At 46.5% G+C, this 15,410-nt stretch overlaps 1 protein-coding gene across 1 annotated transcript in view; it reads left to right on the forward strand.

The window, feature by feature from the left end:
- Positions 1 to 15,189, forward strand: part of chst15 (carbohydrate sulfotransferase 15) — a 48,972-nt gene extending 33,783 nt beyond the window's left edge. The window contains exons 4-8 of the mRNA XM_083636089.1: positions 4,648 to 4,794; positions 8,255 to 8,411; positions 9,709 to 9,865; positions 13,460 to 13,607; positions 14,714 to 15,189. Of these exons, the coding sequence (XP_083492215.1) occupies positions 4,648 to 4,794; positions 8,255 to 8,411; positions 9,709 to 9,865; positions 13,460 to 13,607; positions 14,714 to 14,946 (842 nt within the window). The 3' untranslated portion in view covers positions 14,947 to 15,189. The remainder of the gene's footprint in view (positions 1 to 4,647; positions 4,795 to 8,254; positions 8,412 to 9,708; positions 9,866 to 13,459; positions 13,608 to 14,713) is intronic.
- The last annotated feature ends 221 nt before the right edge of the window (positions 15,190 to 15,410 follow it).

The raw sequence follows: 15,410 nt of genomic DNA on the forward strand, positions 1-15,410 counted from the left end.
AGCATCTTAGGCAGTGCAAGTCCCCCCGTTCTGATGGCGATGGAAAGTTGGCCTCATGCGGTGACGGTGCTCGTTAACGGTGCACACACGCAGATGGAACCCCGACTATATTTCACCCTCATCACTGACATCGTTTTGCTGCAGCGGTAAAAGCCACTTGAAAAGGATGCATGACTCCAAGCAGTGTTTGAAGCCGTTTCATACACACTGAAGCCACGCGTGCGTGCGCAGTGCACCGTTTCCTGTTTTGGAGATTGCACTTGTGCTCATGTTGAACCAGCTCCCTCTGATGCATCTCTCCTCCCTACTGTAGCCTACATGGTTTGTGCATTCAGTCGGCGGCATGTTCAGGAGCTCTACAGCTTTTTGATTACTTCCCCTTTACACACCGTGGATTTTATAGTCTCTTATAAAAGAGTAACAGAGCAATCACAAATTAATTTCAATAGATAGCAAATTGTTTAATTTTATGAGGGGACCAATGCATATTTTACATGTTACATTAAAGGGAATATTTCTTTCAAGATGGCTTCCCCCTTCCCCCTCCGTTGAGAAAACACTTCAAGCTCAGTTAGAGACTTTGGTTTTCTGGCTTGTTTCAAATGAGTTTTCAGAGGCGTGCACGGCATGCAGCAGCCCATTGCCAATAACTGAGGCGGAGTTTGAACAGGCGGTAATTTGTCATTCACTCACAAACTGAGAGATAAAACCCCCAAACTGTGTGTTGTGAGGTAAAAGTCAGCTAGACATGCAGTAGCCTGGATGGAAAAACCTTGCTCCGAGTTTTCCGGCTATGGGCGGAAGACCGTGCTGTGCTGCAGGAAAAACATTCCGCTCAATTCTTGCGTTCCGTTTAGAAAACATTGGGGCGATGCGAGTAACTAGCGTTAGCTAAAAACAAACACTTCGTTTGGTATGACCATGCTTCTTATTTTTTCTCTAACTTGTAGTGACTGCCTACTGTTGCATTTCTGTGGGGGAACGAAAACACTGCAGCACAGGCCACCGGGAAAGACGGGGGCGGGTCTTCTTCTGTCTTCCTGCCTGTAGTAACGCATACCAGGCTCTCTCCCCTCTGAGAGAGCCTGGTGACACGAGGTTAGATGTGCAGTAAGCCTTATGGCAGTGATACTCAACTTGCGGCCCCTTGTGTGGCCCGTGATGGAATTGTAAATTTTTTTTTTTACAGTGCACCTGAACGCAACATGCACGATACCAGCTGAATAAGTGTCCAAATGTTCATGTCATTCTGGCCAATACTCCACTTCTGTGATAGCATTTCAGTCTGGAATATGGAATATCTTTCAATAATCTATGATTTAGCTGCTAAATTGTCAAATACCGCCGTCTGCTCGCTACCCAGCCACTTATGTATGTACTTAACCTAACTAACTATCCGGTGTGCACAACATTGTCAGACTAAACTGCAGCTGACACCCCAAAAACCTACAATCCGCTACAGAAAAATGTATATTGATTGTTTATTAACTGGCCCCTGGCCTTCTATCATTTCACGAAAGTGGCCCCCGGGCAAAGCAAGTTGAGTATCCCTGCCTTATGGTATGGGTTCAGCTTTCTGCTGGGAACTGTGACTGTGTGGATGCTCTCATGTGTTTTCTCTCGCCATGTGCATCTGACTGTGATGTTGAAAGGAGTGTGTGGCCATCGCAGCTGGCTGGGACTAAAAGTCAAATCGGAGAGATCTGGGAGTTCGAGCCCTTTGCCCAGAATGAACGCAGAACCTTGCACTAATTAAAATGCAGATGCCCGATTCATTGCATTGGTGTTTTGGGTTCGTCTTGGGGACTTTTCCTCATTACAGAGTCCCAAGAGAGCAAATCATCGATGCCATCCCAAATACATCCCCCCCCCCCCCCCCCCCCGCCCCAACTGAAACAGTCATTTAGACTCATGAATAATGTAGAATTCAGCAAAAGTGCAAGAGGCCAGCGTGAGTGTGTTTCTGTGTGTGCGTGTGTGTGTGTGTCTGTGTGTGAGTGTGTGTGTGTCTGTGTGTGCGTGTCTGTGGCACTTCTTACTATAGGAAAAAGAATTTGCATTGGGCAAACAAATGTGGAGCCCAGCAATAAAACCGGAGCGCCCGGATCTGCCTCTCAGCTGATGGCTCTGTAGTGTTCAGAGTAATCTGTGGTTACGAAGTTGAAGGCAGATTAGATAAACAGCTTTATACAGAGTTCAAAGACACTTCCCCCGAAGCCTTCGAACGTAGCCTATACAGTAGATAACCTCCTCATTCTCCTTTATGAAAAGCAGCTACAGCATCACTCACTGTGTATTGACGTGACGACTCCTTTTCCATGTTGATTTCTCACAGTGGACAAGTGCTAGTCTGCTGCTCAGCAAAGAGCCAAACTTACATCAATCTCAAAATCATTTAATTCTGTCCCAAGATTTTGATATTAGGCTATACTTTTGAGGGTGCCAGACAAATTGGCTACATCTTTTGAATATATCATCCAAATTCTCACTACAAATATCTGAAGCACATGCAATTGCAGACTATGCCGTTAATCTTATTCAAGCTAGCTGGTTGATTTATGACGATGCACCCGGCGCTTATTTTAATGTGTAGCCAGCACTGTTCAGTGTAAATGGATAATTATTTGAACTTGCTAAAACTGATGGATGTGGATGGGTTGATGGGCCCCGTGCTTGTGTTTTCTGAAGCTTGTGAGCAGTGAGAGCAGCTGCATCCCAAGTACACAGGTTCCTCTGCTCAGGACTGTTAGTCTGCTCCTCATTCCCCATCCTCTCATATTTTTCCGTCACTGGTGTTGTACTTACTAGGGCCATCAGCAGCACCTTTCCCTTCACACATCCTCTGAGAACACGCTGCATTTAAAGGATCTTGTTTTGTATTTATTTATTTCATTTCATTTCATTTCCCATGAGACTGCATTCAGTCAATGAAGGGAAACGGTGATTTGATGCGATCCCCCGCCGCACAACTTTCTCAGACGAGCAGTTTGAATGTGAGGCCGATGTGGCCTGCTGTCATAAATAACTGTTTATCAAGACGCACAGTCACACGTCAAGCTATTTGGAAATACAGTTTCAATTTGTGGCACTTAAACCATATCAAAAAAGCGTGGGAGGGAGAGAAAAAAACGATGTGAAGCGAGACACATAAAATGCCATCACATCTCATATCAGCGTGACATTTCTGGTGGAATATTGCCTAATGATGCAGCCAGGGAGAGTTTATGAGAGTTTTCGAATCATGTTTTCTTGCTAACTAGAGAAAGGCATTTTACTGCTACACCATCAAAGCATCATTGGAAGTACAGTAATGGACACTTGAGCTTCGCCTCGTTATCCCATGCTGCATGGATACTTTTCAAGCCCCACGCTGAATCTCTGAATCCACAATTGCCTAGTAAATTGTAATTATACAGCAGACGTAGCAGCTCAGATGGAAAACACATTCACTAGTCCTGCATTTAAGGCATTAACTTGACATTGCCCCTTAATTGGAAACGCTGAAACCTGAGCTGGGACAGTATACTGCCTACTGCACCATGTTGAATTTACATTGTATTAGGTCATCTATGTCAGGAGTCACAGCATAGCAGCTATTGACTTCTTTTAGAGTGATTACAGAGACAAAGAGGTGGGGCTGTGCGGAAATCAAAACAGGAAAAAACACACTTGGCTAATAGATTCCCGCCCAAACCAGACATCAACATGCCTTAGAAATATTCACTGTTGCTCAGTAAATGTGAGACATAGGTTACACTATTCAAAAGCCAAAGTTATCAAGATGTATCCCAGTGTATCAGCATTGTCTAACTGTAAGACTCGGTAGGTACCCTTATTCACCAATTCTGGACATGCCCCAACCTCCGCTCATTCTGGTCTTCTGTATTTGATTTTTACTCAAAAGCATTTGACAAACAATGGGAGCCGGACCCCCTTGTGGCCATTCTGGGGTCTACAAATGACACCGCTCTGAACTCTGGCAGTGACAAATATTGTAAAATTTTGGAAGTGTGATGCTGTACCTTCATTTGAGATGGTTGAGAGAGTTGGGTGAGATTCTCCATCTGGAGAAAGTGTTGGATGAGGCCTGGGGACCAGTGTTGAGTCAGGGTCTGAGGGAGGGTGGAGGTGAGGGATGAATGAATATATGATGATATTAACCCTGTAACATACGTAGCTACAGTATATGATTTACTCTTTTCCCCCCTGATTTCCATCTGTTCATTTAATCTCCCCCCCCCAGCATAAGTGTCTCGCCCAATTGATGTAAAATCCATCAAAAGACAACTGTACGTTCTTTAAGCCTCATATTGTTGTTGTTCTTGTCAAAAGAAATGGAAAATATGATTGCTTGTTACGTATCAATGTGGACTGTGCTCATTGATATCTTGCAATCAAATATTCTTAAAAAAAGACATCTTAAGATTGTCTGTGAACCAAATCAAGACACCAAATTAGCATTCTCACTAGCCTTGTAGTTTAACCTATTTGTCTGTCTCTGCTGTCCACAGAATGTAATTTCACTTTGCAATGCCAACAGATGTAAATAGATGCTGGTAGCAGTAGCACCACCACCAGGGAGACAGCTGAACCCTGCAAGGTGTTTGCACTATATATATCCCTGTCTTCTTCTGCGTCCTCCACCAGGTATCATCCGTCTGAGTGAGGGTTTCCATGACCGCTACCCAGTGGAGGACTACCTGGACCTGTTTGACCTGGCAGCCTGCCAAATCCGGGACCACTTGACAGCAAATGTCAGTGGAGCCCCCAGCCAACGACGCAACATCATCATAGGTGAGCAGAATGAGGGCCTGTATGAAGCAGTTTTTCTCCTTGGCTTCCTTATTTTCTTTTCCTAGTAGCGGTGGTTTAGCGACCAAAATGTCACTTTCATGCATGTATTTTGTTTTTGGACTGTTCCGAATTTGATAGTTTGTATTGTAGTGTATTTTGTATCTGATATTGCAATTATTGCTTTCTATGGAAAGAGATTAATGCTAGCAGAGATTGTAAGAAAAGCAAGGAAATAGATTCAACAAGGTCAGAGAGCATACTGGGACTACTAATACTGACGTTTCCAGTCCCGGAAGAGAGTTCCCCATTCATTTTCTCCATAGACATTTCGAAAAATCCTTATAGAACGAGCTTTAAGGCTGGAAACAAGCTAACCCTTGACCTACTGGGGGGGTACGGTGGTGCAGTGGTTAAGCGCTGTCGCCTCACAGCTCGAAGGTCCTGGGTTCGATTCCCACCTGGGACGCTGTGAACACTGAAGGAATGCGTGCCCGTCCGCATGTCCTCGAGTGCCCACCGCCCGGGTGGGGTCGTCAAAAGGGCCTTTCTGTGTGGAGTTTGCATGTTCTCCCCGTGCCTCCCGGGGGTTTCCTTCATATAGGAACCCCCTTCACCAAAACATGCAATATCCTGGTTGCTAATGTGGTTCCTCCTCTGGTCATTAAGGGCGCCTGTTCAGAGGGAGGGGAACTGGTTGGAATAGCGTGAACCTCCCACTTGCTATGTCCTACCGGTGAAGCTTCCTCTGTCAGGTGAAAAGAAGCGGCTGGCTAACTGCCCATGTCTCGGAGGAAGCATGGAGCCAGTTTCGGCTCTCCCCAGATCGGCAGAGGGTGGAGTAGCAACCAGGATAAATAAATTAAATTCGCACTAATGGGGGATAAAAATGGGATAAAAAAATCGTGAAAAAAATATTTAAGAACCCTTGACCTACTAAATCGTGAGTGACCATAAAACATTTCTGTTGAGCAAAAACAAATGGGGGGAATCGATCCCCCCCCCCACACACACACTCACGATTCGGTAGGTCAAGGGTTGGCTTGTTTCCAGCCTTACATTTTTTTGAAATGTCTATGGAGAAAATGAATGGGGAACTCTCTGCCGGGGCTGGAAACATCACGGAAAGTCACGTGACCGTTGAGCTCTATAACCACTGTGGCCAAATTCAGACACTCTCTGATGTAGTTCCCAGTCTTTTGCCACAATTCTGACATGTTCCTGACCAAAGCGCAGAAATGAGTCGAGAACAGAAAACTAGCTAGCTAAATCCCCAGATGTGTGTCTCAGAGAGCTCAGTCTGAATAATTAATTGAGATCAAACTAATTTAAAATCAAACATTTGAAATCACTTTGAAAGTTAAATTGAGTAATAATCATATTTTGAAGCTATTGCTTTTAATTTTGTAATTGTGTTACATTGTGTTTTTAATCCATTGCTTCAAATTCACTTTCCTCAACTGTAGAGCACCCTAAATCACCAACATTACAGGCAACCAAAAGGAGTAGGGTCAAAGGTCAGCACCTATAATGTAGGAAAAAGTTATGTTATATAATGATTATGTTTATGTATACTAAATAATTGCTAGGGAAGTAAATACAAGCTTTTTTTTTCTGATGATGGAATTATGTTGTGTGGAAATATGAATTATGACCGGTGTATCTATGGGGAGCTAAGAGAACACGATACAAATTGCAGCCTGTAAAACACCGTGTACCATCTCGCTAATCAGATCCCAATAGATTTAGCTGCACAATCGTTTCCTGTTGAGTCCGGTCTGTGCCTTCCTGTTTTGCCAGAGTGCCTGCGTCATATCATATCACCGGGACAGCTTTAGCTGGCGCTCCCCGCGGCACTGCATTAGGAACGCAGGTCATGTATCAGCCTTGTGATCCGTGAGCGGGACATGGCCATGGCAGCGGGGCCACAGTACACCGTGCCCTCACCAGCCGGACGCCAATAGTTTCTGGCTCGGGGTGACCTGGGACCTGACACCTGGCCTGGAACTTCACTTGTAATCCTGCCTCCAGTGTTAAAGAGCTGCTAGCTAGCCACCCAGCGGGCACGGGCACGGGCCGGGGCCACAGCTCTGCTCTGCACCGGCCACAGCCACTCTGGCCGGTGATGAGGATTCGGCTCCGACAGCCTAATAACACTGGGCTTCACTCTGCTTCGCTCACCACCATAGCGGCGTAGAATGGAATCATTGTATTTTTGTGTGTGTGTCAGGACGGCAGTAATATTCGCGACGGGGGGGTGGGGGGGGGGAGTCATACAAACTTCCTTCCTCTATCTCCATATCCTGCTCCGAGCCCCTCCGCTTCCATCTGTCTCTGTCTCTTCCCGTCATCCGAGCACAATCTTAAAGAACTGCCCCGGCTGGATAGAGAAAACCGCTTTAAGTTTGCAACAATGGCCTTTTCACACTGGACTCAGTTGGTGCATTGAATGCAGCTTAGCATGCCGCCCTCTTTTGTTTCGCTCTTTAAATAAATAATCTGTGTGTATGTGTGTGTGTGTGTGTGTGTGGGGGGGGGGGGGGGTGCCAAAGCCCTGCTCAATATTCACACCATGCCCTGGGAGAGCCCAGCAAGGTGCAGGCCTATGGCCAGCATGTTGGGCTTTTGACTGCCTTCAACCCAAAGCCAAACCAGTGTGAAGCACCAGGGGCACGCCGGCCATGTTCCGGCCACGCCCCCAACCCTCAATGAGTGAAAGAAGCCCTTTAATGGACACCGACACCTTTAAATAGACTTGATCACAGACCAACGCAGGAGCCGGTGGCGAATAATCCTAACGCACGACGTGATGTGACGGCATTAAGCATCCCGCTTCACTCTTGACTGTTGTCATCACAGAAAATAGGTCCTTTTCTCCAAGGAAGGCGAGCCGATAAGGCTCCAAATACTGTACATCACAGCTTGACTTCCGAGATAAGGGGATAATGAAGGCAGAGACAGCCTAATGAATCCTGGGTATCGTTCCTGAGCCCAGTCTGAGCCAGTTTTGCTCTTGAAGCGTTTGAGAAATGACCTACCCCGACTCATTAAGAGCTAAACGGCTAAAGTATTGTCGTGGTGAGAATTGCAGTCGTTACACAATTTGGCTCATAGCTGGGATTTTCTTTTTTGTGTGCGTGTTTGTGCGTTTGCTTTTGAATCTTTCATCTAATTGGCCTGTTGCATTTGCCCGCCGCTGTGTTTGTTTGCTATGTTCTTACACGCCGTGTCTAATAGCTCCCGTCTGCATTCCGAAGGCTATTAGAGAAACAAGTTGAAACTCACCGCAAAATATAATTCAGCAGCCATACACTCAGCACATCAGTGTTAGTGAGCCTGTTCAAATGTGCCTGTACAAGTGCGTTTGTTTTCCTCTCTATGCATGCTCGTCTGATTGTAATTGTGCGATTGTGCATGTGCGTCTACTTGAGCTCTTATGTGTGTTTATGTGTGTATTTTCCAGGAGAAGCCAGTGCGTCCACCATGTGGGACAACAACGCCTGGGTGTACTTCTATGACAACACCACGGTGGGCGAGCCTCCCTTCCTTATCCAGGACTTTGTCCACGCCCTGCAGCCCGACGCCCGCTTCATCGTCATGCTCAGGGACCCCGTGGAGAGGTGGGACTGTCTCTCGCTCTGTCTCCCCAGCAAAATGCCACCAAACGCCTAATAATTCAGATACCGGGCGCGATGCTCCCCTCCCTGCTGCCACCTCTGTGCCTCTGTCATGGCTGTTTTTTTTTCTCTGAATTTTCCCCCCATTTTCTCCCCAATTATACTTGGCCAATTTTCCCCCCCTGCTGCCCCGGTCGCTGCTCCACCCTCTGCTGATCTGGGGAGAGCCGTAGACTAGTACCATGCTTCCTCTGACACATGCGCAGTTGCCAGCCGCTACTTTTCACCTGACAGTGGGGCGCTTCACCGGCAGGACGTAACACGTGGGAGGATCACGCTTTTCCCACCAGTTCCCTTCCCCCCCGACCAGGCGCCCCGACCGACCAGAGGAGGCGCTAGTGCAGCGACCAGGACACGTACCTCCAATCCGGCTTCCCACCCTCAGACACAGCCAATCGTGCCTGTATGGACGCCCGACCAAGCCGGAGGTAACACATGGGTGCAAACCTGCGACCCCTCGTGTTGGTAGGCAGGGAATCTACCGCTACACTACCCGGAAGCCCGCCTCCTTATTACTGAAGATTTGTTGCACGTACTCTGTCTCGCTGTCACATACGTTTCATTATGACACCTTCATCAGAGGCGCAGGGAGCTTACTGCTGAATGACTGCCAGGCATTCCCTTTCAACTGGGATTAGCTTTTGCCGTTTATTTGGTTGCTGTTGATTTTGACTTGAGAGGATGTTTGAACATGCTCACTTTAATTGCTTTTGTCTGTCAAATCACAGCATGTGCAACCTTTCCCAAGAGGGAATTCCAGAGGAAATGAAATGCAAGCTCAATTAGATTAACAGTGCAATTTGTATTATGTGAGACTCGTTTACAACGTAGACATCTCTTCAGTACAGACACGCTCTCATCTAATGTCTGAAACAAATTTGCAAAGCAATGTTTGTTTGTCTCAATTATTTATAGGATACTTTTTTGATACTACCGGACGTGGATGAAATAGTAGGCTATTTCTCGACATAATCTAGCCTTTGTTTTATCATGCTTGCGGTGCACCAGACAGGTGCGGCTTACTATGCCATCAGAGTCCAATTTGCGAAAAGCTCACTAAACTCCATGTATTGTCAATGTGTGCTACCGTATGCTGCAAAGCCCACCCATCTGGTGGTACTCGGTGCAACATAAAACAAACTTAACAATTACTGCAAAATATCTGGATACAGGGGTAACTGAAATAACAGCAGGATTTGCCTTATTCAAATTTCTCCCTTTCCTCTTTGTTGTCTTGCAGGCTGTATTCCGACTACCTTTACTTTGGTATTGCCAATAAGTCTGCAGAGGATTTCCATGAGAAAGTGTCGGAGTCGCTGCAGCTATTCGAGGGGTGCCTTATGGAGTACACAATGCGCTCCTGTGTGTACAACACCACTCTCAACAATGCCATGCCAGTGAGTGGCCCTACCCCCTGCCTTTGTCTCACAGAACTGGAACATGGAACCCACATTTATCAACCAATGTGTTAGCTGGTGGAGAGAGAGAGAGAGAGAGAGAGAGAGAGATAGACAGACAGAGAGAGAGAGAGAGAGAAGGGGGGGAGCAGTGAAAAAGACAAAGGGAGTGAAGTCCACACACACTTCATCAGCACATGCTAAAGCGAGTACTCTATAAGGGTTTGGCAACATTGTTAAAGCACAGAGCAATGCAGCGTCCAGAGCCTCTCTTTGCACTAACAAGCCTGCTCTATCAGCGGAGCGAGCGACTGCTTCCTGATACGCTCATTCTTACTCGCACAGACTGAATCAGTGTCAGCCAGTGCAGGGTCCCAGGGTTTGGGCCCCTGGCCAGCTTTTCCCACAGCGCCCATGGCTGGCTGAGAGGGGGAGGAGAAGGGTGGTCCTTCCTCCTCTGACTCCCCCCTCCAGGCTGCCTTCTTTGAATAGAAGGCAGCCTGGAGCCTCTGCCGCTGCTCCCAACTGCCAACAAGGAGCGTTATGAGCCCTTCGGGAGCCGGCTCGTTCACTCGTGCTGGCCTAATCGGCCATCCGCTAACTTCTCCTCAGAGTTATTAGACCATGCGTTAGGGCTGTCCATATACTGTACATGTCCATATACATGTCCTACATACATCTCCTTAGTTATTAGACCATACGTTAGGGCTGTCCACATACATGTCCATATACATGTCCTACATACATCTCCTTAGTTATTAGACCATACGTTAGGGCTGTCCACATACATGTCCATATACATGTCCTACATACATCTCCTTAGTTATTAGACCATGCGTTAGAGCTGTCCATATACATGTCCATATACATGTCCTACATACATCTCCTCAGTTATTAGACCATGCATTAGGGCTGTCCATATACATGTCCATATACATGTGCTACATACATCTCCTCAGAGTTATTAGACCATGCGTTAGGGCTGTCCATATACATGTCCTCAGAGTTATTAGACCATGTGTTAGGGCTGTCCATATACATGTCCTCAGAGTTATTAGACCATGTGTTAGGGCTGTCCATATACATGTCCTCAGAGTTATTAGACCATGTGTTAGGGCTGTCCATATACATGTCCTCAGAGTTATTAGACCATGCGTTAGGGCTGTCCACTCCATATACATGTCCTACATACATCTCCTCAGTTATTAGACCATGCGTTAGGGCTGTCCACATACATGTCCATATACATGTCCTACATACATCTCCTCAGAGTTATTAGACCATGCGTTAGGGCTGTCCATATACATGTCCATATACATGTCCTCAGAGTTATTAGACCATGCGTTAGGGCTGTCCATATACATGTCCATATACATGTCCTACATACATCTCCCCAGAGTTATTAGACCATGCGTTAGGGCTGTCCATATACATGTCCATATACATGTCCTCAGAGTTATTAGACCATGCGTTAGGGCTGTCCATATACATGTCCATATACATGTCCTACATACATTTCCCCAGAGTTATTAGACCATGCGCGTTAGGGCTGTCCATACACATGTCCATATACATGTCCTACAGTACATACATCTGCTCAGAGTTATTAGACCATGTGTTAGGGCTGTCCATATACATGTCCTACATACATGTCCTCAGAGTTATTAGACCATGTGTTAGTGCTGTCCATATACAGTACATGTCCTACATACATCTCCTCAGAGTTATTAGACCATGTGTTAGTGCTGTCCATATACAGTACATGTCCTACATACATCTCCTCAGAGTTATTAGACCATGTGTTAGGGCTGTCCATATACAGTACATGTCCTACATACATCTCCTCAGAGTTATTAGACCATGTGTTAGTGCTGTCCATATACAGTACATGTCCTACATACATCTCCTCAGAGTTATTAGACCATGTGTTAGGGCTGTCCATATACATGTCCTACATACATCTCCTCAGAGTTATTAGACCATGTGTTAGGGCTGTCCATATACATGTCCTACATACATCTCCTCAGAGTTATTAGACCATGTGTTAGGGCTGTCCATATACATGTCGCAGCCTGTAATGCTTGTGGCACATCGATCAATGTTCCAGAGTGGAGATTAGAGTCAAGCGAGAAAAGACAAATAAACAGCGTGAGTACATGAGCGGCCTTCACTGCTGTGCCAAATAGTTTAGAACAAAGGAAGACTTGTCTGACTTGCCTGTGATCATTTATTCTGAATGGCCTTTCAGTTTGGCTAAAGAGGGAGGGTGCAAAGTGAAGGCCATTCCCAGTACAGGATTTGGTCCTAATCACATGATCACCTTTTCTGCAGATGCTGCTGGCATCTTACGACTACTACGCTTTTGCGCGTTACTGCCACATGATCTGCCACAACGATCTATAAAAAAAAAACATTCCAACAGTAATCAGACTATCTCCAAATGCTCCTGTGAAATATCATAAAAGATCAATGAATAATTTAGGGAAAATGGGAAAATCTAGAATCACATAGGGTGTGAAACAAAATAAGGGCAACATCTACATGCAGGTGCATCACATGGTAGCTGAGCCAGGCGGGAGTGTCTGGTGCACTGGCAAGTACAATGTGTGATGCAGACAGTCCATCTGCCTCAAAGACCTCGACCAGTCCAAACCCCGTCACACCAGCACATGTTCTTTTTTATGCCCCCGCTGGCGACGGTCATGGGCATTATGGGCATTATGTTTTCTGGTTGTCCGTCCTATTCTCATGAACGCGATATCTCAGGAACGCCTTGAGGGAATTTCTTCAAACTGAGCACAAACATCAACATGGACTCGAGGATGAACTGATTAGATTTTGGTGGTCAAAGGTCAAGGTCACTGTGACCTCACGTCCGTCCCATTCTCGTGAACGCAATATCTCAGGAACGCCTTGAGGGAATTTCATTATATCTAGCACAAACGTCCACTTGGACTGAAGGATGAACTGATTACAATTTGGTGGTCAAAGGTCAAGGTTGCTGTAATCTCTCAAAAGACTATTTCGGCCATAACTCAACAATTCATACACTAATTATGACAAATTTCACACAATTTCTAATAGGATAAAATGATTGCAAATTGCTCTGTCGATGTCAGGATAGTACGTCACTGCTATATTCCCAAATCACACCACCTATTCATTTTAACACCTCCGCTATCCAATAGCCTTTTCACACAGCCCCTTTTGCAAATTAACACATTATCTGTTCGTTTTTATCGCCTCCTTTATGAAATCCACCTGATTAGAACTCGTTACTTCTTCTCTAACTTTCATCTCTCAATCTGCATGGCAGCACATTTTCAAATGTCCACACAGCCTAAGCTGATGCTGCCAGTTGGGGGCGGTATTCAGGTTACACAGCACCAGCCTGGCAGAACCCAGCCAAGTGCAAGGAGGAGATAAAAGAGAGAGCTGGTGGAATGCACTGCCCCCCCCCCCCCTCGTTTATCACCTTAAAGATGCTTAGCCATGCATGCATGGCCTCGTGCAGCTGTGTCTCTCTGCTGAGGAGGAAATTGCTCAGACACAGTTCTATTATCTCACATTGATTCTCTTGTTATGTGTCCGCAGGTCAGATTGCAAGTTGGCCTGTACATTGTGTACATAATGGACTGGCTAACCGTCTTCAGCAGGGATCAGATTTTGGTCCTGCGGTTGGAGGATCACGCCTCTAATAGGAAATACACAATGCACAAAGTCTTTGATTTCCTCGACCTGGGTAAGTGTACAGCACATCCCCACACAATGGCCGTGTCACTGATCATTCCCTCCGGGGGGGGGGGGGGGGGGGGGGGGGGGGGGATCGATAGCAACGCAAGGCGATAGCTCTTAGGCACGTAATGCTTTATCTGTGCATATCGTTGACAGTCATTATTAGCGGTATGCTTTTTTAGAGGGAGTCAAGAGGGAGTCAAGGGAGAAAATACAGGTCATAACGCCTCCCCCCCCCCCCCCCCCCCCCCCCCACCAACTTTCTCACAGGTTTTAACAAAGCACTGTGTGAGCCTTTCAACCTTAACTGCACACTGCTGTTTGTAGTGCTTAACCTACTGCATGTACAGCCTCCTGCCCGAGTAAAGAGCGCTAAAGGAACAGTTCACCCAAAAATGGAAATTCTGAATTACCGTAGTCACTCTCATGCCAGGTGAAACAACACAGGTGATGTTTGTCAAGAATGTAAAACACACACATGCGCGCACGAGTTTGCATTGTAAAGCACCGTCTGATCCGCTCCTCAGCTTCACACTTTGCTCTGTCTCACTAGGAAACATTTAAACCTTCGTTTGGGGTCGCACTCGCAGATGGCTGTTAGGAAGGGGCCTGTGTGTGTGTGTGTGTGTGTGTGTGTGTGTGTGTGTGTGTGTGTGTGTGTGTGTGCGTGTGCGTGTGCGTCTGGGGTGTGTGTGCGTGCGTGCGTGTGTGAGGGCGTGCAAATGTCAAATGCAGTTCTGTAGTCTGGATGCGGATGATGTCCTCTCCCTTCTGTCTCAGTTGTTCATAATTGCCCCAAAGCTCAAACGATAAGACTTAAGCTCTTCAAAGAGCTGCCAACACCAGCCAAGGTGTGATTACCTCCCAGAGAGTGGAAGCTACGCTACGGGGAGAAGACAGAGCAGTGCTGATATGCTAATATGCAGAGAAATGACACACAAGAGTCGCAGACTGAATTTTGTTTCGGTTGCTTAGAGCGGTAGAGGAGTCTGAAGTGGCCCAGTGGATTTAATTGATCCGAAATTACTCGGAACAGAAAGGGTGGGATGCCTCCAGTAGAGAGTGTTTACCAAAGTGTGTGTGTGTGTGTGTGTGTGTGTGTGTGTGTTACAGGGCCACTGACAGAGCAGAAAGAGGCGGAGATCACTAGGAGCCCGGCGTCCAACACCAGGAGGCCGGCCGACAAGAACCTGGGCCCCATGCTCGCCATCACCAAGGAGGTCCTGCGGGACTTCTACACGCCGTTCAACCAGAAACTGGCCAAAGTCCTGCGGAATGACTCCTTCCGCTGGGAGAGCAACTCCAAACGGATACAAACGAAGCCCTCGCTCAGTAAAAACCACTGACATGACAGCCCAGTCCCTTCGTTTTTTGTTTGTTTCATCTCTCTCAAGTGCCCATGGAAATCATTGTTCTTATTTAAATTATTTTTTAAGTTATAAAGGCAGAGATGAATCAAAGATAGAAAATAGCACAACAGTTTGTCTGATGATTGTGTGTGTGTGTGTGTGTGTGTGTGTGTGTGTGTGTGTGTGTGTGTGTGTGTGTGTGTGTGTGTGTGTGTGTGTGTGTGTGCGTGTGCGTGTGCATGTGTGTGTGTGTGTGAGAGAGAGAAGGGGGGGGGGGGGGGGATTGGCGGATCTTGAATGTTTTTGTGACCAGATGTACAAAATTAAACAGCGGATTAAAAGCAAAACAGAATATTGTGTTGTGTCTTTTCGGGTTTGTTTGGCTCCAAGAATCAGACACAATCTCACGGTGCTCTTCGCAGCAGAGAAATGAACTGGCCTTTTTCTTGTTCCATTCCAGC

Source organism: Poromitra crassiceps (assembly GCF_964638095.1).
Source record: "Poromitra crassiceps genome assembly, chromosome: 4".
Taxonomy (NCBI): domain Eukaryota; kingdom Metazoa; phylum Chordata; class Actinopteri; order Beryciformes; family Melamphaidae; genus Poromitra; species Poromitra crassiceps.